General features: G+C 57.7%; 1 protein-coding gene across 1 annotated transcript in view; it reads left to right on the top strand.

Annotated features, from left to right (window-relative positions):
* The window catches only part of GSG1L (GSG1 like), a 187,488-nt gene that overhangs the window by 135,410 nt on the left and 26,329 nt on the right, over positions 1-25,749 (top strand). Inside the window, exons 4-5 of the mRNA XM_081089546.1 lie at positions 10,301-10,412; positions 22,661-22,828. Of these exons, the coding sequence (XP_080945672.1) occupies positions 10,301-10,412; positions 22,661-22,828 (280 nt within the window). The remainder of the gene's footprint in view (positions 1-10,300; positions 10,413-22,660; positions 22,829-25,749) is intronic.

Here is a 25,749-nt window from a genome sequence, read left to right as displayed (position 1 = left end):
AGCGTGAGCGCCCAGAGGGCTGTCCCCGAGCCAGCGCTGACCTGGCCAACCACTCGGCACCCTTCAGGCTCCGGAAGGTCCCACCCAGGGGCGCCTCCCGACCCCTGACCTGAGGGCTCCAGGTGTGGGTCCTTGTGGCCCCTGCACTTCCCACCTCCTGACCCCCTGGCCCTGGTGGTTTCCTGCTTGTCCGTCTCCCCTGCTGGAGGGCCAGGAGGCCAAGGCCCGTGGGTCTCGTGGGTCCCTCCCTCCAGCCGTAGCACAGTGTCTGGCTCGCACAGATGCTGGCAGCGACACACCAGTGAATGAGGGGGCACGCTGCTCCGGCCGCCGGGTCTGCCAGGCACTGACCGCTCCTCAGCACCCTTCTCGGTGTCCAGGTCCCTGGGGAGCGCTGAGCGGTCCCTGGGGGGATGGGGCTCCTTCCCTCACTCGTTTTTTCTGCCGTCGTCGTCACTGGGGCCTGTGCCCCTGTTGCCCAGGTGATTTGTGCCCCTTTCACTCTCATATGTGTGCTGGTTTTGGGTAAATGACCTGGTCCCCTCCCTCCCAGGCCATCGTGTCCAGGGGGCCTGTGGAGAGATGAGCAGGCACGTGAGGCTGGCGAGAGCCGCTCCCTGGGCGTCTCCTCTGCTCTGCAGTCTGCTTGTGGCCCGAGTCTTCCCAGACCCTGCTCTCTCCAAGCTCAGGGCTCTCCATGGAGCCGGGGAGCCGCAGGACCTGAGGCTGCGGCAGGGCTGGGAAGGGGCCGCCCCTCGCGCCCAGGGTCAGGGTGCTCCCCAGGGAGGCGGGCCAAGTCCACGGCTAGGCTGGATGTCCAGGTGGCGTCCCATAGTGGTGGACGGGGTGGGGGTGGGGTGGGGGGACTGGATATGGAAGGCAGTGGGGGGGTCGTGGGGGACGGAGGCCAGGGCTGGGCTTGGGGAGTGTGTGCATGCCCGGGCCCAGCCCTGCTGCCCTGGGCCTCGGAGGGAGACCCAGCCTGCCTTACTCACTCCCCCCCCCACCCCCTAGGTGAGCGGGCCGCCCTCCGCGCTGGGCGCACAGCCTCCGAGGCCATCGCAGTGGGCGCTGGGCCTCGGAAGGGCCACAGGGGATCAAGGCCGGGACCCAGGGGACATGCTCTTCCTGAACAGAGCCGGGCTGCCCAGTCCCAGGATGTCCGCTGTCCACTCGGACTGGACAGGGAAACTGCGGGGCGACTTCACTCCCTTGCTCCCGGGGAGGCTCTAGAAGGGGCTTGAGATGAGGCTGGGCCCCTCGGGGCTGCCCCGCTCAGGTCTCCGGAGCTGGACTCGTTCTTCCTGGGACCCCCGCCCCCTCCTCCTCCCTCACTCCCGCCCCCGTGGGCAGCTGCGTGCTGGTGTCCAGGCCGAGGGCAGAGAAGGCAGCTGTGCTGGCCTTTCCATGGACCCGCAGGCGGCTCCTCAGGTCCCTACGGACCGACCCTCTCCTGTCAGTCACCCTCACGGCTGTGCGCCAAGGCCACGGAGGTCAGATCTAGGTACCCAAGTGAGGGGGGGTCCCAGGGGATGCTGAGGGCGGGGGGGCAGGGGGACACATACCTATTCATGTAAACAACCATTCCACCACCAATTGCTCCGGGCTACCCAGGGGTCCCGGGAACTGGACGCTGGCCCCCTGAGCCTTCCAGCCCCCCATCCCCCCATCCCCCCATCCCCCCACCCATTCAGTGCCTCAGCGCTGGGTGGAGGTGCCGGGGAGACAGGCTGGGCTGTGAGGAGGTCTCTCATTAAATGCCACCTCTGCCCCAGCTGGTTTGGCTCAGTGGATAGAGCGTCGGACTGCAGGCCAAAGGGTCCCAGGTTCGATGCTGGTTAAGGGCACATGCCTGGGTTGCAGGCTCAATCCCCAGTTGGGGGTGTGCAGGAGGCAGCCGATCCATGATTCTCTCATCATTGATGCTTCTATCTCTCTCTCTCCCTCTCCCTTCCTCTCTGAAATCAGTAAAAATATATTAAAACAAATTAAAAAAAGATAAATGCCGCCTCTGACTTGGGCCACTTCACTGTAAAAGGCAAATAGAGGAACGGGCAGAATCCGAACAGGACTGAGGCTGGTGACCCAAGGGGCCTGACCGCAGCCTCGAGGGCGGGGAGCCAGGGGCCAGCGCTGCCGATGGCGGAGGGCGGCTCGGTAATTGCTCAGCTCCCGAAAGCCTGCTCCTGAGAAGATGCCAACCACTCACCCTTTCCTCAGAGGGCACAGCAAGAAATTAGCTTAAATTGGAGCTGGGAAGATTTAGGTTATGTGTAAGGAGGGACTTTTTAAACCCTGAAATATGCTACTCGGAGAGGCTGCGGGATCTCGAGAGAGTGTCTAAAAATAGCCTGTTCTTTAAAAATAGATCTGGGCGAGCGAAACCGGCAGCTCGGCTCCCGGGGGCGACAGCGGGCGGGCTGCCACGTGCGCTCCCCGAGGCCGGGCACGAGGGCGGCAGCTGTGGTCTCCGCGGGCACCGGGTCCGGGGACTTTAGATGTTCGCAGGTAAGGGGTCTACTTCTCCGCCTGCCCCGGCGACGGGTGTCATGAAATCAGCCTTAGGGTTTCAGGGCCAACGCTAACTGGGCCAGGCCCCCCAGCCCCCCAGCCCCTCCCTATCCCTGAGCCAGGGCTTTCTGGTGCCCACGGTTTGCTGGGGATGCTGCATCTCAGCGGGGCCAGGTGTCCTGTGCCCCCCGCCCTGCACCTGCCCACCGCCTCCTCCTCTCCCGCCTCCCTGCTCCCACCACTCTCACTCCCCACAGGCAGGTGGGAGAGGCCTCAGCCCCCTCTTACCGTTAAGCAATCCTGCCCGGTGCCTGGGGATAAAGTCCAAACTCCCCCAGAGGCCTCAGAACTTCCCTGCTGCGCCTTGTTGACGCCTCCAGCGCAGCTCGCACACCCACGTCCTGCCCCAGGCCCAGCCCAGCCCTCAGCAGCCCCTGTGTCTGCTCCAGCCCCGCATTCCGAGGCCAGTGCACCCCCCAACTCCCCCCACCCCCCACCCCTGCCGCAAGGAGGCCTGACACACATCTGGTGCTCAGTGGGCGGGTGACCAGCTGGTGTGAGGCCACGCTGCCACCCGCCCGCCCTGCTCTCAGCTCCCTCCCGGTCCTGGCCAGCCCCCGTGTCCTGCCCTGACTCCACGTGCGTGGGATGCTGGCAGGTCCAGACGCTGCCGCGTGCACGAGGATGTGTGTGTGGACACGCGTGTACTCTGTGTTTTGGGAAACGGCTTAGACAGCATGTTTAAAAATAGCTCTGCTATAAATTAATTAATCAGCCATCCCCCACCTCAATTAAATGGAGCGTGGCATTAGCATAATCCGTCCAAACTGCGCAAGAGAGGCGGGCCCTGTGCCAGAGGGGCCTGAACTCAGTGGGGTGTCTTTGCTCCAACTCCTACCCAGGGGGCACCTGCCTCAGGGGGGTCACCAGGCAGGACCAGCCCGCCCCTCCCAGGGAGCGTCCTCCAGACTCAGAGGCCCCGCTCCGCCTGGGCTGGCTGCTCTCTGGCCGCTCAGTCCCACCCCTGCCGGCCGCACTTTCACACCCACAGAGCTCACAGGTGCCCACTGCCCGCCGCGCGCACTTCTGCGGGGCCTGTGCTTCTCCGCTCCCTGCAAAGGCGGCTTCACACCTACCCCATCCTCGGACCCTCCCCACCTCCCACACCTGCCTCCCTCCCCACCACCCACACCTGCCTCCCTCCCCACCCCCCACACCTGCCTCCCTCCCCACCTCCCACACCTGCCTCCCTCCCCACCTCCCACACCTGCCTCCCTCCCCACCCCCCACACCTGCCTCCCTCCCCACCCCCCACACCTGCCTCCCTCCCCACCTCCCACACCTGCCACCCTCCCCACCCCCACACCTGCCTCCCTCCCCACCACCCACACCTGCCACCCTCCCCACCTCCCACACCTGCCACCCTCCCCACCCCCACACCTGCCTCCCTCCCCACCACCCACACCTGCCTCCCTCCCCACCTCCCACACCTGCCACCCTCCCCACCCCCACACCTGCCTCCCTCCCCACCCCCCACACCTGCCTCCCTCCCCACCACCCACACCTGCCACCCTCCCCACCCCCACACCTGCCTCCCTCCCCACCCCCCACACCTGCCTCCCTCCCCACCTCCCACACCTGCCACCCTCCCCACCCCCACACCTGCCTCCCTCCCCACCCCCCACACCTGCCTCCCTCCCCACCCCCCACACCTGCCACCCTCCCCACCACCCACACCTGCCACCCTCCCCACCACCCATACCTGCCTCCCTCCCCACCACCCACACCTGCCTCCCTCCCTACCTCCCACACCTGCCACCCTCCACTCCACCCACACCTGCCTCTGGCTCTCGATGGTGGCGTGGCCGGGCCTCCCTGGGCCGCCCAGTGCTGGGCTCTGCAGCACCTACCGTCCCTCCTGCTCCCGGGCAGGCTGCCCAGCTCCAGCAGAAGCAGCCCCTTGTCTTCCACCCCCACCTCTGGCCTCTCTCCTGAGCTCTAAGTATGTTACCCTCTGCCCTCCCCACCCTCCCTCCCTGCTCCATCGCTCTGAGCACAGGGCCTCCCTGTCTCCCTCCTCTCACCCCTCCGGGCTGCTCCAGCTCTGACCACCCCCCCCCCCCCGCCCCCTTCTGCTTCTCCACAGACGCTGGGAAGTCTTCCCATCAGTGTTGGGCGTTTCATCTCCTCCTCTTCTCAGCCGGTTCTGGTCAGGCTCTGCCCCAGGCCCTCCACGTGGCAAACCCAGCAGTCATTTCTCTGCCTCATCTCTGACCTGAAGGCCCCCCTTGCTCCTGGCACGTGTCTCCCGTTCCTTCTGCAGCCGGACCTCTCCTCGCCGCCTCTGCCGGCCCTTCCCACTGCTGACCCGGCTCCCCCGAGGCCCCCCCCCCCGACTCCTCTCCCCAGGGGCCCTCCAGGTGGCCCTCCAGCTCTACCTCCACAGGCCAGGGACTCAGGCAGCTCAACCTCAACCTGGCTGCTCCCGGACCCACACCTGCCACCCCCCTGCTCACTTGTATCTCTTCGTGGATATAAAAGGCATTTCTCACAAATACAGCCCAAAGGGGGTTCTACCACTCAGACATTTTCTTCATCTTAGTAAGCGGCATCATCATCTGCCCAGCAGCTCAAACCACAGCCTTTGAAGGCCCCTAGACTCCGGGTGGCCACGGCTGGCCGGCCCCTGGGCAGGCCCTGCAAACCCGCCTCAAAGCCTGCCCCGGAGCCACCAGCGAGTCCAGTCTCAGCGGGAGCAGCTGGGCCGAATGTCCTCTCCACGGAGCCACCTCCTGGCCCCGCCCCCATCCTCCCTCTTCAGAGAGTAACCAGCAGGATCTGAAGTTGGCCCCGCGCGTATACCCGCCTGGCTCCCCATCCGCTTACAGTTGCAGCCAGACTCCTCGCTGTGGTCCAGGGCGTCCTGGGCGCCCGGCCCTGCCGTGTCCACCTCCCCTTTCTCACTCTGCGGTGCCTTCTCTCCCTTCGCCGGACAGTAGTCTGTGTCCTGCCCCCTCCCCATGCTCCTGCGGCTGCCTCCAGCTCCCACCCAGCCTCTGCTCAGCGTCCCCCCCTCAGAAGGCCCTCCCTGGCCTCCCACCCCCGCGGCCCTGGAGCTGGCTGGTGCTTGGCCCGTCTTCTCTTGACCATAGCCCTTCCCACTTCCTGGCCTGTTCTTGTGAGATCATGGCTCCCCGTCGGCCTCTCCACGAGCACCGGAGGCCGTGACAGCAGGACACGCTGTCTCTCCCAGTGTCGCCCCCGCCCCCACCCCCGAAATAGTATCTGGGAAGGGAATGACAAGTAAATACAGGAATGATGACCGACATTTGCTCTCTAAAGCTTTTGAATTTGGCCCTGTCCTCACTCAGCCCCATATTCCAGACGAGACCTTTAACCCCGGCCTGCTGCACCCAGCAGCCACCTATCCATTCAACAAACACAGGTGAGCGCTCGCGGTGAGCCAGGGCCTGGCCAGGTGCCGGTCTAGCAGGTCCCACAGTGAGCCTCGGGCGTGCATGCATTCATTCATTCATTCATTCATTCATTCATTCATTCCAGAAACGCTTCTGTGGGGCTTATGATGTCAAGCACTGTTCTAAGTGCTTTCCAAGTATAAGCCTCGTACCAGTCTACGAGGTAGGTGCTGTTAGGAGCCCCCTATTAGAGCTGAGGAAACTGAGGCACGGAAAGGGGAGGTCATTCAGCTGGTAAGTGACAGAATGGCAACTAGACCTTCTCTCGCCCTTGGCTTCATCTCACCCCTGACCCTCCTGACAGTCTCCTCCTTCTGGCCCCACCCCAGCCTCTCTTCCTCGGGGTAGCCAGTGCGGGCAGGGCCGGGAGTGCCACAGCTCTTCCGGCTCTGGGTTTTGGGTGGCACCGGGTGCAGCCCAGGTCTGAGCCCTGGCCAACATCCCCCCCTCCCCGTGCCCCCCAGGGTCCCCCCACCTACAGGCTGGGAGCTCCATTTCTGGTGTCAGGAGTGGGGAGAGTCCCGAAGCCCAGGGAGGAGGGGTTTACACCGTGACCCCTGGTGGGGGTGCCCCGGGAAGCCTCCCGGCAGGAGAGCCTCACTCATGCAGGGCCCCTCAGTGAGGAGGTCCGGTCGCTCATCAGCATGCCATTGTTTAACCCAGAGGAGTTGAAAATGGTCCTTTCCGCTGAGGCCGGTGGCACACGTGGCTGTCGGTGTGTGAGCGTCCAGGGCACATGGGCAGGAGGCGGGCTTCCCAAGCGGAGTCTTTAAAATGCAATTCGAGACTCTCACCAATTGCAATTTCATTGATTGGATTTTCTTAAAGCATGGCCTTTCAGATTTGGGAATAAATGGATTCAATTGAGAAATCAATGCTTTTCTATACCAACAATTCAGAAAATTAATTAGTCTGCCAGCAGGCCGGTCCAGCTCCGGGGTCCCGCTGAGAGATCTTGCAGTAAAATGCTGTGCTGTCCCCCTGCCCTGACATCAGGAGGGGGTGTTCCCATGACGGTTCCAGTTCCTTAGCGGATGCTCATTGGACGGCCAGTGTCAGCTCCTGTCCCCATTCTATAGATGAGAAGACAGGGGCACTGAGAGAGCAAATAACTCAAAGAGCACCTGGCCGGGCACCGTGAGGAAGAAACCGAAGAAGCTGCAACAACTGCGGTTTGGAGAGCAAGGTCCAGGCCTCAGGAAGGACTGGTGGGGGCTAAGGAAGGGGTCAGGGTCCTGCCAAGGGGCAAAGCCCTAGGGAGGGGCAGCTGCAGAGGGAGTGAGCCCTGGGCAGCGACAGACTGGACCGTAAGTTACATAATTAAAACAGTGCGGTGCTGACGCGGGAACAGGATGCGGAGAGAGGAACCAGGCTGGTGTAGATGTGGGAGTGGAATATGGGGTGAAAGTGTCGTTTAAAATCCGTGGAGAGCCGGCTGACGGGGCTCAGCGGTTGAGTGCTGACCTGTGAACCTGGAGGTCACGGTCTGATTCCCGGTCAGGGCACATGTCCGGGTTGCGGGCTCCATCCTCAGTGTGGGGCCTGCAGGAGGCAGCCGATCGATGATTCTCTCTCATCATTGATGTTTCTATCTCTCTCCCTCATGTCATCTCTGAAATCAATAAAACATATTTATAAAATAAAATCAGTGGAGAAAGGTAGTTGATTCTGTAAGGGCTCATAGCAATTAGTGATTCATTTAAGAAAGTCAAGCTAGATCCTTACCTCACAGTCACTAAGATAAATTCCCCAAGGAATTAAACAAACAGCTGTAAGTACGTTTGAAAAATATAGAAGACTCTGTGTATGGTGTTGGTTTTCTTAAGTCAGACACAGGAAGTGCAACCCAAAAAGGGAAAGACGTGCCCTAACCGGTTTGGCTCAGTGGATAGAGCGTCAGTCTGCGGACTCCAGGGTCCCAGGTTCGATTCCGGTCAAGGGCATGTACCTTGGTTGCGGGCACATCCCCAGAAGGGAGTGTGCAGGAGGCAGCCGATCGATGTTTCTCTCTCATCAATGTTTCTGACTCTCTATCCCTCTCCCTTCTTCTCTGTAAAAAATCAATAAAATATATTTAAAAACAAAACAAAAAGGGAAAGACGGATGGGTCTGACTACATCAAATGTCAAGATGTCTGACCAAAGCAGCCTTATTCACAATCACCCCAAACTGGAAGCAGTGAAGGTGCCCTTCAGCGGGTGATGGTGGATGAGCTGAGGTGCATCCCGACAGGGGAGCGTCATTCAGCACCAAACAGCGACGACCCAGCGAGCCACGGGAAGACACGGAGGCACCGAAATGCACATCGCTGAGTGGGAGAAGCCACTCTGTGATCCCAACAATCCCACGTTCTGGAAGAGGCAACACTACGGAGACAGTGAGAAGATCAGGGGCCGCCGGGGCTGGGAGGAGGGAGGGAGGGAGGAGGGTGGGGGACGGGGATTTTAGGGCCGGGAGCCTATTGGGCACAGGACTGGGGTCCCTCTCTATACAAGTGTCAAACTCACAGCACGTGCAGCACCAACAGTGGCCAAATGTACACCATAGATTTAGTAACAATGCCGCAAGCCCTGGCTGGTTCAGCTCAGTGGATAGAGCATCGGCCTGCGGACCGACGGGTCCCAGGTTCGATTCCGGTCAAGGGCACATGCCTGGGTTGCGGGCTCGGTCCAATGTGCAGGAGGCAGCCAATCAATGATTCCCTCTCCTCATTGATGTTTCTATCTCTCTCTTCCTCTCCCTTCCTCTCCGAAATCAATAAAAATATACTTTTAAAAATGCCTCAATACTGGTTCATGAATTGTAACACATGAACCCCACTGACTGTGGGGCGGAGAGAGGGGGCATATGGGAACTCTCTACTATCTGCTCAGTTTCTCTGCAAACCTAAAGCTGCTCTAAAAATAGAGTCTATTTTTAACAAAGGAGGCCTCTGTACGTGGGAAAAGACAAGCAGGAAGCTATGTGTAGTCCACGCAACAGACGGGATTTGTACCCAAGACCTACAAACAATTCCTACCACGTGATCATGAAAAAGAATTTTTAAAAAGAAAGCTGACAAAGGATACAGACAGGCAAATCCATAGAAGGAGAAACAGAAATGTTAACAAACATGTGACGATGCTCAGGCTCACTAGCAATGAGGGAAATATGAGATGTAGAACAATGTCGGGGTTGCGTGCTTCACCGTGCGATGGGCGAGATTGTCAGCGTTCATCATCTCCAGCACTGGCCCGTGAGGAGGAGCTCATTGCAGCATTGCTTATAGAGCAAAATCCTGGAGGCAACTTCAATGCCATCAGTTGATGGGACACATTAAATATGGCACCTCATTATCAAGGCATCCCATGCAAGTTCACCAAAAAACGGTGTCAAGGAAAGAAACAAAGCTATCCGCAGGCTCGCCCCCTCGTCCCCCTTCCCACAGAGCCAAGGCCGAGGGGGCGGGCAGCTCAGGATGGGGTCTTGGTGTCCTCAGGCCTGGCACAGAGAGCCTGGGGGGTGCCAAGCCTCTGGGGCTCCTGACGGGACTCGGCACCTGTGTGTCACCTCCCCCGGGATGTTCTGCCTCAGTGCCCCCAGCAGCCCTGGAGGGCAGCCCTCACCTGGGGTCAGAGAGCAGGGGAAGTGTCCACGCGAGGCTGACACCAGCCCCGAGCACAGGCCCCGCCTCTGTGTCGCCTCTGAGTCCTCTGTGCCCACCAGGCCTGGGCCAGGCGGCTGGACGGAGACACAGGTGCCGGAGCCCCTGAAGGAAGTTCCATGATCAGGGCCAGGCACTTCCAAGTGTTGTTATGAAGATCAAAAGAGGCAAAAATGGAGGTGAGGGTCTGACAGGTGCTTGGCCACAGTAAGTGCATACGCATCCCTGGCTCCCTTCTTCCTCTTGCCAGCGACCCCTTCCCTCCTCGGTACCGTGTCGCTCCCTCTGCAAGTCGGGTCTGTGCCAGTCAGCTGTGCACCGTGGCACCGCGAGGGCTCCCGTCGCCGCATCCACACGGGGGCACGGCCCGGGTTTATGAGCGTGTCCAGTGGGCACCAGGCACGGAGGCTCCTCGGTTTACGCCCCTCCGCTCGGCTGTCACAGCCTCATCCTGAGCGGAAAGCGCTGAGGCTCAGAGGAGGGAGGTGCCCTGCCCAGGGCTGCGCGGGGAGATGTGCGGGAGGGGCTCTCGCTCAGACCCTCGAACCGAAGCTCTCCCAGCCCGAGGGCTCACAGACTTGACCGTGAGCCACAGAAAACCACGCCCCGACGCCCCTGGGGTGCACACAGCCCCGCCTTGCTTGCTGACTCCCTCTCTGCTCCCCCACAGGCCTCCTGGGAATGGTCGCCCACATGATGTACACGCAGGTGTTCCAGGTCACGGTGAGCCTCGGCCCTGAGGACTGGAGGCCCCATTCCTGGGACTACGGGTGGTCCTTCTGGTAAGTGGCTTTGACCTTCAGACATAAGAGGCCCGAGGCATGCTGGGACTTCAGCAGCTCAGCCCAGGTTTTTTTTTTGGGGGGGGGGGCAGAGGGAAGGGGGGTGAGCCCGGAGTCGAAAGGGTAGACAAACTCTGCCGCGTGGACCGGATCGGGCCCACTATCATTTTAATCAGCCGCAAGCTAAGAATGGTTTCTACACTTTTCAATTCTTGGAAATAAACCAAAAGAAGAAGAATATTTTGTGAAATGTGAAAATTATGTGAAATTCAAATGTATAGTGTCCATAAATAAAGTTTTATTGGGACACAGCCACGTGCATCATTTATATGTAGTCTACGGCTGCCTTCCCGCTGCAGGGACAGAGGTGGAACGGCCCACAAAGCCTGAAATATTTACTGTCTGGCCCTTTACAGAGGAAGTTCGCCAGCCCCTGTCTTTTTTAAAAAAATATATTTTATTGATTTTTTACAGAGAGGAAGGGAGAGAAATAGAGAGTTAGAAATACCGATGAGAGAGAAACATTGAGCAGCTGCCTCCTGCACACCCCTACTAGGGTTGTGCCCGAAACCAAGGTACATGCCCTTGACTGGAATCGAACCCAGGACCCTTGAGTCCGTAGGCCGACGCTCTATCCACTGAGCCGCACCAGTTAGGACCAGCCCCTGTCTTAGAGGCTGTGGAGGTGGAGGTGGAAGCTGGCGAGACCTGAGGTGGGCGAGCCATGGGGGTGCTGGGTGGTCCCAAGGGTGCGAGGACCCCAGTGAGGGGCTCCGGACCGCAGAGCACGGTGTGCGAAAGGCAGAACCAGCCAGGATCCCTTTGCTTGTGAGTGATAGCCTCCCTAGCTGAGTAAACAGGGGTTTGTATTAGTCTTTGGGGACCACCTAGGGGGCATGGCTTGTCACAAGGGAAACCCCACCCACACTCGTCTGAGCAATGAGGAAGCACGGGTTCCCGAACATGGGGAGTGTAGCTGTGTGTGGACTTCAGGACCCGTTTGACCAGCGTCGCTGACGTCACGGGGCTGAGTGTCCCCTCTGTGGCCACTGAGCATTGCCCCCCACATGCCGACTCCACTCCTGGCCAGGCTTCCCTGGCGGGGGGCGGTGGTGAGAAAGCTCCTCCTTCACATACAGGGATGGGGAATGGGGGGCTTCCCTTTCCCCAAAGTCACTACAGTCCCCAGCCTCCCTCCCATGAGCCCAACTCAGGCCACTTTCTCTCCTGAGCCACCACCACGACAGGGAGTGTCATGAGCTCATGGCTCAGCTGACCCGGCCCGTCTCTGGGCTGCGAATGAGTTAGACTCTCGAATGGCGAGTGGGTGGCCTGGGTGCTGGGTGAGCTACCGAAACGCCGGCTTCAGGCACGGCTGGCTCCAGGTGATCAGCTGATTCCTTAGGGACTGTCATCCTCCCCCTCTTCTCTGCCTCCATTCCCTTTGTGTTGGTTTCGTTCACAAGCAGCTTTTCCCCAAGTGATGTCACAAAGGGTCACCACGCTCCGTTCCAGGCCTTCATCCTACAAATGCAGCAGGACCAGCAGAGAGAGGCCGTCCGCACACCCTTTCCAGCCCAGACCCCGGGTCTGCCTTTCGCGGGCTTGGCTTAAGTCATGTGACCATCCTTCAACCAGTGATTTAGACCCTGAGGAGACAGGGCTGCTCTCATTGGCCTGGCCTGAGTCACATGCTATTGGCCCCACCCAAACCCTTGGACAGAGCGGGGGGGGGGGGGGGGTGTCCCCCAGAGGAAACCTGGGTTGGGGGGCTGTTATCAGAAGGAGTGTGTGCTGGAGAGACCTTGACAGTAGTTGCCCAGTGCACAGGGGTTCCGTCTGCCTCTGGTGGCTGAGCCATTTACCCACTCGGTCATTCAACACGTACTCACTGAGCACTTACGGGCCGGCCGCTCTCCTGGCGGGTGTGTGTGTGTGTGTGTGTGTGTGTGTGTGTATGGGGGGGCGGGATGGGGGTACAGCAGTGCCAGGACAGCACTGCAGGGGCATTGAGATGAGTGACCTGTGCTCTGTGCAATGATGTGGACTCTCCTGGGGGGAGGGGGGCGTGAGGAGGTGATCACACACCACGGTGGGAGCACAGAGCAGGGCTCACTCCCACAGCTCCTGGCAGGAGGCCCAGGGAGGGTTTGCTCAGGAAAGCTGGCAGAGGAGGGATGGACAGTGAGCTGGGATGGGGCACGGCAGACGGGGAGGTGAGAGGGCACCTCAGGGAAAGGTGGTCGGCTGTCAGGAGAGCAATGCCTGAGACAGACCCAGTGCAGACCCTGGGGACGCCTGCGACATCCCCTCCCCCTGCATGGCTCTGCCCCTTAAAGGGACCCTGGCCCGTCAACACCACCCCTGATCCCCTTTAAGGAGACCCGTGGCAGTGGAACCAGCTAAAGCTCTGACTCCCTTTACCCATCCCTCCTTTCCCACCAGCAGCTCCTCCTTAGACCTTCACCTTGGGAGGCAGTCACCCCGCGCTAGAGAGGGAGACAGGAGGGGAGAGAACAGTTGTGGGTGCTGACTCCGTGCAGTGAGCACAGGTGTGTCATCACAGCCGTGCTGGGAGTGGAGTGACGGAGGCAGGGGAGCTGCAGGGCGGCGTCCAGGGGACCCGCCTGTGGGTGGCAGAGCTGGGGCGGGCCCAGGCGGGGGCTCCAGACCCCTGCTTTCAGCCCGTGTGCGGCCGGGGAGATGATGGGGACAGACACGGCTCCTGTGCGCCTCCCGCACTGTTTGACGCGTGCACATGCTCTTCTGATGTTACCGTTACCGATCTGAAATGTAACACGGACAGTAACCCCGCAAATGTGGAAGCAGAGGCTCAGAAAGGTTAGGTCACCGGCCCAGGACTCTGAACCGCCTCCTCCCACCGGCCTCTCTTTCCCGAAGCCCTGGCTCTCCACCCTGGCACTCGGTGCCGAGACCCGAGCTGCAGGAGTCGGCCGTGGGCACCTTTTCCCGCAAAGCCGAGTCTCCTGCCCGGCTCCGCTGCTCCCCAAGGGCCGCCCCGCCCCCAAGGGGCAGCGAATTCCCATGTGACTTATTTAAGACGGGGGCCCAATGTGTAGTCCCTATTAGGGCTGACCCATTTCTCCTTGTCACCGAGGCCCGCAAGATGGACCAGCCCCATTTTTCATGCCTCGCATCTGGGGCCTGGCAGGGCCTTGTGGTGTCATCTCTCTAGTTTAATATGTGTGAGGCCATTTGTCACAATTCTGGCCCCAGAGCCCCAGGCGGCCGTGAGGAGACCAGCTCCAAGGCAAGACAGGCCCGCGGCCGTCACGGGCCCCGCGGGAAGGGCAGAGCATTCCGCCGGGAGGGCCGCTGCTCAGGGAGGTGCAGGTGCGGGTAGGAGTCTGACCGAACCCATTAGTGAGGCCTCACTCACGCCGCTGCGCTGTGCTGGGCGAGGGGAGCGGGGGGCGGCTGGCTGAGGGTGGCCTCTAGAGCAGATCCTGCCTCTGACCTTCGCCTGCTGTGGACCCTGGCAAGCCACGCCCCCTCCCGTGCCTCAGTGTCCTCAGCAGTGACACGGGACGGCCTGAGTGCGCCACACGGAGCCTGTGAGCCGTGCTGCCACCCTCTATGGATGCAGACCCGTCACACAGTGGAAATTCATGATGATCTCTCACGGCTCCGTGGTTGGCTGCGCTCAGCTGGGGGCCTGGCGCGGGGCCCTCCGTGACGCCTCAGACGGATGTCGGCGGTCTGGGCATCCAGATGGCCCCTGGCAGTGCTGGCAGGTGGCAAGGCGGGCGCTGGGGGCTCCCCTGGGGCTGCCAGTGGAGCGGCTGCCCCAGCACGGTGTCTGGGCCCCTGCGGGGAGCAAGTGTTCCCAGAGATCCTAGCAGAAGCTACAAGTTCATTTTATAGCCTTGCTCCGGAAGTCCCAGGGTCCCTTGTGTGTATTCTCTTGCCCAGGAGCAAGTGATGGGGCCAGATTCAGGGAGAAGGGGCTGCACAAACCCCAGCCCAGGAGCGGTGGCTCATGGGGCCTTCGTTGGAGACAAGCTACCGCCAGGACTACGGGAAGTCACGCCGGGGAATGTGGCATTAAGACAAGCCTCAGCTGCTCCTCTCTGGAGGAGGGGTCACGGTAGCGCAGGTTCCGGGGGCGGCTGTGAGGACTGTGGGGCCAAGCTCCTCCAGTACTTGTGTGCAGTGTGTGCTCAACTAGGGGCAGCGATTACACACGTGGAGTGACATTGGGCCTTGCTTGTTGAGAGGCATGTGGCCCAAATCTCCAGAAGCATGGCATCCCATGGCAAGCAGCCCCCTTCCCTGGCTCCCCAGGCTCCACCCCTCACCCCCACCGGACTCGCCGCTCGCCTTAGCCCCCAGAACTTCAGTGTTTGCTTAGGACCCAGCCCTGGCTGATGTCTCCCCTCACTCCCCCACCGCCTCCTTTGGCCCTGCCTGAGCTTTGGGAGCCCCATCCCCGCCCTGATCCCCGGGCCCTCCAGCCTCCTGCCTGCCTGCTCCTGGCAGCTCTGAGTCTCAGCTCTCTCCAGGTCTCCCTGTGACCATGCCAAGGCAAGCCCCCTCCCCAGCCCCTGGGAGCAGGATAAAACTAAGCTTGGTGCCACCGACTCTGTGCCAGGCCCGGCGGGAGATGCTTTCCAAACCTGAGCTGAGAGTCCTGCCATTGACGCCCACAGAGGAGGCACCAGGCCCACCGGCTGGACCAGGGCACAGCCTCAGAAAAGGCAAAGGCCCAAGTCTCACAATGGCCTCAGAGGCTGCAAACTACAGACAGCCCAGGGCTGAACCCTGTCTGCCAGGGATCGGCTTGGCCTGCCACAGTGTTATTTAAATGTCCACGTTTGTGTTTAACATCTAAAAAGGTAAACATTTTGCATAAAAATTCAGGCCTCTGGCTTCCCTTGACCATTAGAAGCTACCTCCGTGCCTAACTTGCATCTGCCCTCCAGTTCGCCCCAGTCCCCACCACTCCCTATTGCCTGACACTTACACTTTCCTCACTTAGACCCTGTGGGAACTGGAATAGCCACATGTCAGTTTTCCTGGTGATGGCGCGAGAGCAGAAAACTAGTCACTTTGTGCTTCTGTTTTGCACTTGATCAACATGGAGATGAATGGAAAAGGGCCCCTCTCACCACGGCACACACAGCGAAACCCTGAGCACTCATTCTGCAGACTGAGGGGGGGACATTGTGGCTGGCATACATGAGCTAGAAGCACAGAGAGGTGAAGCGCTTTGGCCCAGGTCACACGGCATTAGAGCAGCACGTTGGGCCAGGTCCCGGGAGGGTGGTGCCTCTCTGTTTGTTTCTGGAGCCCCATCGGCGTGGGGTGCAGCGGCTTCGCGGCTACCTCTCCCCTCCCCTCCCCCACTGCCCAGTCTCCAGGGGCCTGGGGAAGCAGGACACTCGCCCTTTACTCTCTGGGGGCCCAGGCCGCCCTGTTCTCTCTGCCGGGCTTAGCTGGCATTTCAGCATATTGATCCCTTGGAGGGGGTGCTGATGGGGGGTGTTTGCTGCTGTGACCTTAGAAGATCTTTGGCCCCAGAGAGCCATTGGAGAGGTGTTTGCTTGTGTCACCACTCAGTGGCTGTATGGTCAGCAGGGAGCTCTGGCTCTTTCTCATCTCCCCTGAGGCCGGCGACCCGGGCCTCCTTTTCTCCAAGACCAGGGTGGGTTAGGAAAGATGTGGCTGCCCCCGAGCGCCCTGCTGGCCGCGGATGGACTAGCCCGGCTCCAGGCCTGCGGTCATCAGCTCCTGATCCCATCAGCCTAGGGCCTCCGGGTGGCCTGGACACCGGTGCTCTGCACAGCGACCCTGCGCCCGTCTGGCCTGCAGGCGAACGAGGGCTGGCCAATGAGTGGTCAGTCTTCCCGCTGAGCAGGGCCTGGGAGGGGCTTCATGGCATCCCTGCATCTCTGAGTCTGCGCCCCCAGCGCCCCCGGCCCTGCCCTCAGCTCCCAGAGGATAGAGTGGCTGACAGCCACCCCCTCCTCACCTCCCCTCTCCTCCCCACAGTGTCCGCTCTGCTCTTGGCTCAAAAAACCAGGCCGCCCACCCACCTACCCGACGGCACCAGCTCAGAAGTGCAAGCTGCAAACACCAGCAGGTGTCTGGCCCCGAGGTTTTCACGCTGCGCCCTGGGTGGGCGCCACTCCCCCTCCCTGCTTGGGTGGTATCAGAGGAGTGATGGAGTCAGGATCTTCACCACTGCCCAGTGGTGACGAGGCCGCCCCCTCCCCGTGGTGCCAGCAGAGAGGCCACTGGAGAGAGCAGTGAGGCTGGGTGGGGTCCGCAGAGGCCTTAGGGGCCAGAGCTCCCACCCTGCCCAGCAGTAATAAAACAACCTTCCCACCTGGGTCAGTGAAAGTACCTCCAGGACCCCTGGGACTATCACAAAAGAGCTAGCTTTGGAGTTCTGGAAGAAGAGAAGAGGATAAAAACACTCAAAGGAATAAAGGCTGGACACTCCCCCAAATTTTAAAGGACATAAAGGTACAGAGTTAAGAAGTGGAGGGAATCTCCAAACAGGATAAACCCAAAGAAATCCATACATCGTAGTCAAACTTAAAGACTAAAGTCAAAGAAAACAAAATATTGAAAGCAGCAGGAGAGAAGCAGTACCTTAACCATAGAGAAGGCTAACCTACACGAGGGTGGGTTTTGCATCAGAAACAATGGAGGCTAGAAGGAGGTGGCACCGCATGTTTTAGGTGCTGAATGAAAACAACGGTCAATTCGTCAATTCAGCATTGTGTTTCTAGCAAAAATATCCTCCGGGAAAGGGAAGGGGAAATCAAGACATTCTCAGGTGAAGGAAAACTTAAAAAGAAAAAAAAAAAAGTGTTGCCAGCAGGTGTACCCTAAAAGAAGGGCAAAAAGACGTTCTCTAAACAGAAAAAAAAAAAAATTCTTTTTAAAGAAGCAATCTTGGAACAGCAGGAAAGAAGAAAGAAAATTTTACTTTCCTCTTGAGTTTTCTAAATAGAGGGGAACTTTCACCTGGCTGATGTGGCTCAGTGGTTGAGAGCTGACCTATGAACCAAGAGGTCACCAGCTCTATTCCCAGTCAGGACTCATGGCTGGGTTGTAGGCTTGACCCTCGGGGGGGCGGGGAGGCAGGGGAGGGGGTGTACAGGAGGCAACTTATCAATGATTCTCTCTCATCATTGATGTTTCTCTCTTGCGCTCTTTCTCTATTCCTCTCTGAAATCAATTAAAAAACAAAAAATATTATTTTTAAAAAAATTTAATAAAGGGGAACTTTTAAAATTTGATAAAGAGAATCTACCTAAACACTGACAGCTAACATCGTACTCAGTGTTGAAGATAAATGCTTTCCATCTAAGATTGGGAGCATCACTCATACTCCATGTGCTGCTGGAGGCTCTTGCTTGTGCAATAAGACATGAAAAGTAAATAAAAGGCATACAGATTGGAAAGGAAGAAGTAAACTCTATCTATTTGCAGATAACATGGTTGTCTATGCAGAAAAATCCATGAAACCTACATGTAAAAAAATGTCTAGCCCGGCCGGTATGGCTCAGTGGTTGAGCATCGACCTATGAACCAGGTGGTCACGGTGTTGATTCCTGGCCAGGGCACATGCCTGGGTTGCGGACTCAGTCCCCAGTGTGGGGTGTGCAGGAGGCAGCTGATCAATGATTCTCTCTCATCACTGATATTTCTGTCTCTCTCTCTCCTTCTCCCTTCCTTTTTGAAATCAATAAAAATATATTTTTAAAAAATGCCCAGACCTAATAAATGAATTCAGTACTGTCTCAGGATACAAGATTAAACTATGAAAATCTATTATATTCTATAAGCTAGTAATGAACAGTTGGACAAAGCTAAACATACAATATCATTTACACTGAAACAAGTGAAATACATGGTAATAAATCTAACAAAACGCCTTCAGGATTTGAAGGCTGAAAGCTACAAAATGCCAATGAAAGACGATCTAAATAAATGGAGAGCTATACCATGTTTATGACAAAGATGTCAATTCCCCACAAGTTCGTATACAGGTTTAATGCAATTCCTATTAAAATGTCAGTGTCATTTCTTATAGATATAGACAAGATTATGATAAAATTTATTAAGAATGTCAAAATTTCCTACCTGGTTTGGCTCACTGGATAGAGCCTCAGCCTGCAACTAAAGGGTCCCAGGTTCAGTTCCAGTCAAGGGCACGTACCTCAGTTGCAGGCTCGATCTACAGCCCCAGTCAGAATGTATGTGGGAGGCAACCAATCGATGTGTCTCTCTCACATCAATGTTTCTATCTCTGTGTCTTTCCCCCTCCCTTCCACTCCCTCCAAAAATCAATGGAAAAATATTCTCGGGAGAGGATTAACAGCAACAACAAAAGAATGGCAAAGGAAACTAAAATAGTTAAAACAATTTTGACGAAGAAGAAAAAGTGGGAGAAATCAGCGTAGATTTTGAAGATTTATTGTATAGCTACAGTAATCAGACTTGGTGTCGGTGGGGAGATAGACACCCAGATACATCAATGGAACAGAATGAAGAATCCAGAAATAGACCCGCACAAATATGCCCAACTGGTTTTTGACAAAGATGCAAATTCATTCAGTGGAGGTGAGAATAGCCTTTCACAAATGGTACTGGAGCTATTAGACATTCATAGGCAAAAAAAAGAAAAAATCGTTCTTGATCTACACTTCATATCCTGTTTAAAATTTAACTCAAGATGCATCATAGACCTAAACTTAAAATGTAAATGTATAAAATTCTTAGAAAAAGAGGAGAAAAATCTTTGGGATCTCGGCCTAGACAGAGCATTCTTAGACTTGACATCAAACGCATTGAAAAAAATTGATAATTGGATTTCATCAAAATTAAACACGTTTGCTCCGTGAAGGACGTTGGTAAGGGGTTGAAGACACAAGCTACAACGGGGAGAAAAGATTTGTAAACCACATATCTGACAAGGGACGGGCCTGCAGGCTGTGTAAAAACACCCAGAACGCAACGGTAAACGGCAACGATGACAAAGGGCTCGGAAAATACGGGCAGACATTCTGCCGGAGACGATTCTCAGGTGGCAAGTGAGCAAATGAAAAGACGCTCAGCATTATTAGCCGTGAGGGCCAAGCAGTGAGAACCACGGGGAGATGCCACCACACATCCCCCAGAGCAGCTCAGACTAAAACCAGGACAGGCCTGGCTGGGTGGCTCAGTTGGCTGAGCATCGCCCCATGCACTGAAAAGCCACCCTTCTCTCTCCAAAATAAAAAATAAAAAAGAACATATTGGAAAATAGATAAATAAATAAATAAAAATAAATTTTAAAAAGGATGACACCACCCAATGCTGGTCCGGATGTGGACACACTCGTGCATATAAAGGAACATGAGGTTAAACACACACCTGGGCTGACTCTCCAGGGGATTATTCTGAGTGGAAAAGCCAATCTCAGACATACAGACTGTGTGCGTCTATTCCATAATATTCTTGAAAAGATCAAGTTTTAGAAAGGAAGAACTGATGAGTGGTTGCCAGAGGTTGGGAGGAAAGCGGGTGTGGCTATGGGCCGGGCCACTGTGGCGGAAAGGGTCGCCTCTGGCTGTCCCCCTGCCGGGACCCTGGTGCACCCTGCACGGGATTTGCAAGATGTCACCGCTGGGAAACTGGGGAAAGGGCACATGGATCTCTCTGCATCATTTCTTACAGCAGCGTGTGAACCTATAATTATCTTGAAGTTAAAAGTGTAATTTAAAAACCTAGAATAATAAATAAGAGGGGAAAAGCCACAAGAGAATGGCAGGTGGCGGAGGGCTGTGAGGAAATGCAGGGCGTCCTCGCTAGGCGTCATAGGACAGCTCCCTGGTCCTAAGGACAGACATTCACCTTCAAATGAACTTATGCAAAAAGGATTTATAGGAAGCAATTGCAGAAGAACTCTGGTTGCCACGGACAGAAACCCAATTCCTTAAGGAAAAAAAAAGAATTCAAAACAGGAATTTGGGTTCCCACCCTGGGAAGCCCAGGGACACTGCTTAGCGCAGGGGTCTGTCCCTCCTTTCCTCGGGGTCAGCTGCATTCTCAGGTTGCTGGGTGCCGGACAGTCCCCAGGAGCTCCTGCTCAAATCGCCGCGGGCGGAAAGCTGAGCCCATTCCTGGTACCTCAGCAGCAGCCCTGGGGGTCCAGGGCTGACAATAGTGCAGTGAGTGCCTGGGGTGGTGGTGGCCGGGCTGGGTGGAGGGGGTCAATCGGGGAGAGAGGGGGCATCTGTAATACTTTCAACAATAAAGATATTTATTTTTAAGACCTAGGGGTGAGTCTCGGCCTGACTTTGGTGTCACATGCCCATCCTGAGCCAATGACTGTGGCCGAAGGGGAGCGACACTCTCATTGGCCAGGCCTGGGTCATGTGCTCACTCCTAAAGGCTGGGGGTGAGGCCGGCCCCACACAAACCGCATGGCCCGAGAGCGGGGGAGGAGTGGTCCCTTAGCAGAGTGGGTGAGGGTCAGGCGAAACCAACATGCATATGCCCATGGGATCCCAGGGAAAAGCCTGCTTCTTCATTCTCCTCCTCAGGTTCTTTTTTTAAAAAATATATTTTTTTATTGACTTCAGAGAGGAAGAGAAAAGGAGAGGTAGAAACATCAATGATGAAAGAGGGTCATGATTGGCTGCCTCCTGCACGGCCTGCACTGGGGACCAAGCCCGAAACCCGGCATGTGCCCTGACCAGAATCAAACCATGGCCTCCTGGTTCATAGGTCAACGCTCAACCACGGAGCCACATGGGCCGGCCATCCTCAAGTTCTGAATTTCCAGCCCTCTGGTTCAGACATCCCAGATTGGACTAGAATCTTGAGGAAGGATTATCTGATTAAATAGTGTTGGTCCAGCCCTTATCCAATCATCTGTGACTGGGTGTGGAGCCACCCGCTGGACGGGGCGGTTCTTAGAGGGGCCGGGCTGGCACCCCACAGCTGTCAGTCACAGATCGTCAGAGCTTCTGGAAGATCCACACTAGCTCCTTTTCATGAAAGGACAGGGGAACCCTTCGGTGGGTTTGGCAGGAAGGGACAGACGATGGTGTGGATCCGGGGAGAAAGGCCGAATCCTCGCATTGCTCCATGCTTTCCTCCGGGCGCTCTGGGCTGACAGAGAAGAACAGTGGGCGTGGGAGGCGGGCCGCACTCACTCTGAGGAATGAGTGGGTGGTGGGGGGCCCTGTGGGCCTGCAGCAGGAGAGGCTGGAGGCTCAGGGACAGAGCAGGGTTGGCAGCAACAAGAAGAGCCCGTGATTTGGAGGAAACCAGTCATCAAAGCAGAGACTGGGGACAGTGACCGGAAACCAGGGCAGGTGTGCCTACGGCAAGGCTGGAACCCCCGGTTACAAATGCCACTGCGCGGTCTGGTCAGAGGACTCAGGCAGGAGGCCCTTGTAGAATGGGCACTGGGTCGGAGAAGACGGCAGCGGGCCCCACACCACCCTCCCATCTTCCCAGATGTGGGGGTGGGGGCAGGTCCTCCAGCTCTAGCTGCTCAGCACACACCCCGGGTGGGCACAGCCGAGTCCCCCGTGTGCAGGGGGGACGCGTGGAGCCCGAGGTCATTATAATTTAATCTGGGAGGGAGAGCTGGGAGTCAGACAGAAGCGGGCAGTAAAAATGGTGCTAATCGCGATGGTCGTAATGATGGCCAGCCTTTCTGGACCGCGGACTGCGTGCCAGCTCTGTTCTGAGAGGCCCACCGGGCCATCTGCTTTCATCTTTGCAACCTCGCTGTGAGGTGCGGCTATTGTGATGCCCGTTAAAACGGATGTGAGGACTATGGGGCGGAGAGGTAAGCATCTTGCCCAAGGTCACATAGGAACCAAGGTCATTCAGCTCTCACAAGGGCCGGCTGTCAGGGCTCCTGCTCCCATCTATTCTCATCATCCACTTCGGCTAATCTCCTCGCATTCCCTTGCTCCAGCATCCCAACCCCCTCCACAAACCCTTCCTCGTCGGCTCAGACTGAGTCTGTGGTAACCCTCCCCGTGTCGGCCCCTGGATCTTGCCTCTGAGGAATGAGCTCGGCCAGGTCTGCGTCACCAGGTGCAGAGAATGCTGCTCCCACCCCAGCCCTCGGGGTGGAGGGGGGGGGGGCAGGACCACGTCTTGTTCTTCTCCAGGAGGCACCTGCTTAGGTCTGGCCCCGAAGAGGCAGCGAGCAGGGGAGCGGCGCCTGGGGCTGGGGGTTCACGGCACCTCTCTCCTGTCTCCCGCAGCCTGGCGTGGGGCTCCTTCACCTGCTGCATGGCCGCCTCCGTGACCACGCTCAACTCCTACACCAAGACGGTCATCGAGTTCCGCCACAAGCGCAAGGTGTTTGAGCAGGGCTACCGGGAGGAGCCGACCTTCATAGAGCCCGAGGCCATCAAGTACTTCCGAGAGAGGTCAGTGCTCGCGGGGCACCTCTCGCCCGGGGTCTGGCCTCGTGGACACAGGGCTCCAGGCAAAGCTGGACTGAGCGGTCAGCCGGAAGTGCTGGGGGCGGGTGGACGGGCAGGTTGGGTGAGGTGCCGTGTGGACTCCACTATGTCAGAACATCTGGGACGTCTTCATGTTTATGGGCCAGGTGACTGCCTTGAGCTTAGGCCAGTGGTCGTCAAACTGCGGCTCGGCAAACCGTGGCTCGCGAGCCACATGTGGCTCTTTGGCCCCTTGAGTGTGGCTCTTCCACAAAATACCGACTTCTGCGCATGGGCCACGAAGTTTCAATCGCACTGTACGTGCGCGCCCGCACGTGGTATTTTGTGGAAGAGCCACACTCAAGGGGCCAAAGAGCCGCATGTGGCTCGCGAGCCATGGTTTGCTGACCACAGGCTTAGGCGATCAGAGCCTGAGCGAGCGGGAAGGGGATCAAGTTGCAGCGTTTGCCTTTGGCTCCAGGCTTCATAGAGCCAAGGTGGGGGCACACAGACCCTGGACTCGGTCACAGCACTGGGTGAGAAGAGGACCCAGCAGTGGGGCTGGTGACGGCTGCTGGCGGAGGGCTCCTGAGGCCAGAACCAAACCTGATCGCCTGAGTCCTCGGTGTCCCGCTGGGGGTAGGGGAGGTGACAATAAATGGTGGGTGGATGGTTGAATGGTTGGTCGGATGGATGTACGGATGCATGTATGCATGGGTGGATGGTGGATGGATAGATGCATGGATGATGGATGGATGGATGCATGCGTTGATGGATGATTGGATGGATGGTTGGACGGATGGATGCATGCGTGGGTGGGTGATGGATGGGTGGACAGTTAGCGTATTTCCTGGGACCACCTCCTAAATAAGCTATTTTACCCAAATTCTTATCGGGGAGCCGGTTTCTGGGGAGTGGTTGGACATGCACGCACGGATGCTTTTCGGTTGCAGGGAAGTGAAAGGTCCCCAGGACTGAGTCTGAGGGGGGAAGGGGGACGGAGGCTGAGGGGCTGGGCGGTGCTGAGGAGGTGGACTCTCTGCGGGGCCATGGAAGGGTTTCAATCCAAGGAGTCACGTGGTGGGGCCACACAGGGACCGCTCTCTGCCTCGTACAGATGCCATTGTCTCTGCCACACGGGCCTCCTTTCTGTTCCTTGAGCACGGCAAGCTCAGCCCTACCTCAGGGCCTTTGCACCTGCTGTGGCCCTGCCTGGAATTCCCACCTGGCTGGCTCACTCAGGCCTCTGCGCAGTGAGGGCTTCCTTCAGCAGTTGGTCCAAATTTGCACACCCCCAAACACCCTGCCTTCGCCACTCGTCAGCCCATTGCTATGTTTTGGTAGCGCCGATATAAACTAACGTTATTCTGTTTGTGATCTGTTCAATAGTTTGTAGGCTGAGCTCCATGAGACAGGGCTTTGCTGTTTTGTCACTGTATTCTGAGCACCTAGAACTGGGCCAGGTACCTAGGAGGCGCTTATTAAATTGTGTGTGTGTGATCGACGGAATTCTTCTCTTTGTGGACCTCAGCCCTGACTGCCTCATGCCCTTTCAGCTCAAGCCCCTCCATCGTTGAGCCGATATGGCACCCAGCAACCCCACCACCACCACCAAGGTGCCCGGTCAGGTGTTCAGCTGTGGCAGGGAGGTCAGGCTGACCGGGCACATGGGCCTGCCTCGCCCACAGCTGTGGCCAAAGCGTGTCCACTAGGAAGAGGGCCATGGGTGGCAGAGACGGGACCCAGGGTAGGCGCTCAGGAAACGTCTTTAGAAGCCACACGAGCAGCCGATGTCCCCTCGGCTGTGGAGCGCCTGGGACGTCCGTGGGCAGCCTTGTTTTGCTGGTGCCGAAAGCAGGACCGCTGAGTGCCAAGCAGCTCCGTGTGCTGGGGCCCCAGTTCGAATGGCCGCAGCGACGCGGGAGATGCTGCTTCCGGCGTGTGTGCGGAATATCACTTCACTCCTTCACAGCTCGAACGTTATGCACAGGTTCATCAGACTTTACTGCCCTCCTTCTGTGGGGGAGCATTTCAGCTTGGCTGGGCTGTTCTAATTTTCTCTTTGTGTGTGTGTGTGTGTGTGTGTGTGTGTGTGTGTGTGTGCCTTCCCTGCCAAGAGCTCAGAGCACACGGGCAGACCTCTGCACAGGTTTGCAGGTGCCCAGAAGCGGGGCTGGAACCCTGCGTGGCCAGCACCCCCCAACCCGCAGCAGGGACACGGGGAAGACAGCCACGCTCCCACCTGCCGACATTTTCTCCTTGGGGGACGGGGGGCTGTAGAAGGAGGGGTGAAGGCCCCTGACCTTTCTTTCCCATTTCCGTTGCTTTCCGGCTGTGCGACTGGGGGCCGCTTCCTCTGACCCACAGTGCGAGAGCTCTTGGCATCCTGGGAAGGCTCGGCCCTGACAAGCCAGGGAACGTGCTGGGCACAGTGCCGGGCACACGGAGAGGGTTCTGTGCATGTTAGTTCCTGTCCCTTCTGCTACTGATGCAAAGTACAAAGCCTGGGAATGGTTACCTCAGGACGAGAGGGAGATGGCGTTTTAGATACTAGGACTTTAATAAATGATATCCATAAGCACAGCTGACACGTACGTGGTGCTTGCCCTGTGCCAGGTACCCTCTAAATGCCTTAGATGTTCACTCCGCAACACCTCTGGGAGGTAGTAGGTATCACTGTGTCCCCATTTTATAGTTGCAAAATCAAGGCACAGAGAGGTGTAGTGACTTGCCCAGGGTCACACAGCTGGTAAGTGCCAGAGCTTGGATTTGAACCAGGTCACAGTGAGTGTGGCCGCTCAGGACGGATCAGTATCTCCTCCCAGCACTGAGGGGAGTCCACTGAGGCTCACAGCGTGAGGGCAGGCAAGGTGCAAGGCAGCCATGAGTGCGGAGGGCACGGGAGG

This window comes from Myotis nattereri, assembly GCF_964212035.1.
Source record: "Myotis nattereri genome assembly, chromosome: 4".
Lineage (NCBI taxonomy): Eukaryota > Metazoa > Chordata > Mammalia > Chiroptera > Vespertilionidae > Myotis > Myotis nattereri.
The sequence above is the reverse complement of the archived record's forward strand: the minus strand, read 5'-3'. Positions and strand labels throughout refer to the sequence as shown.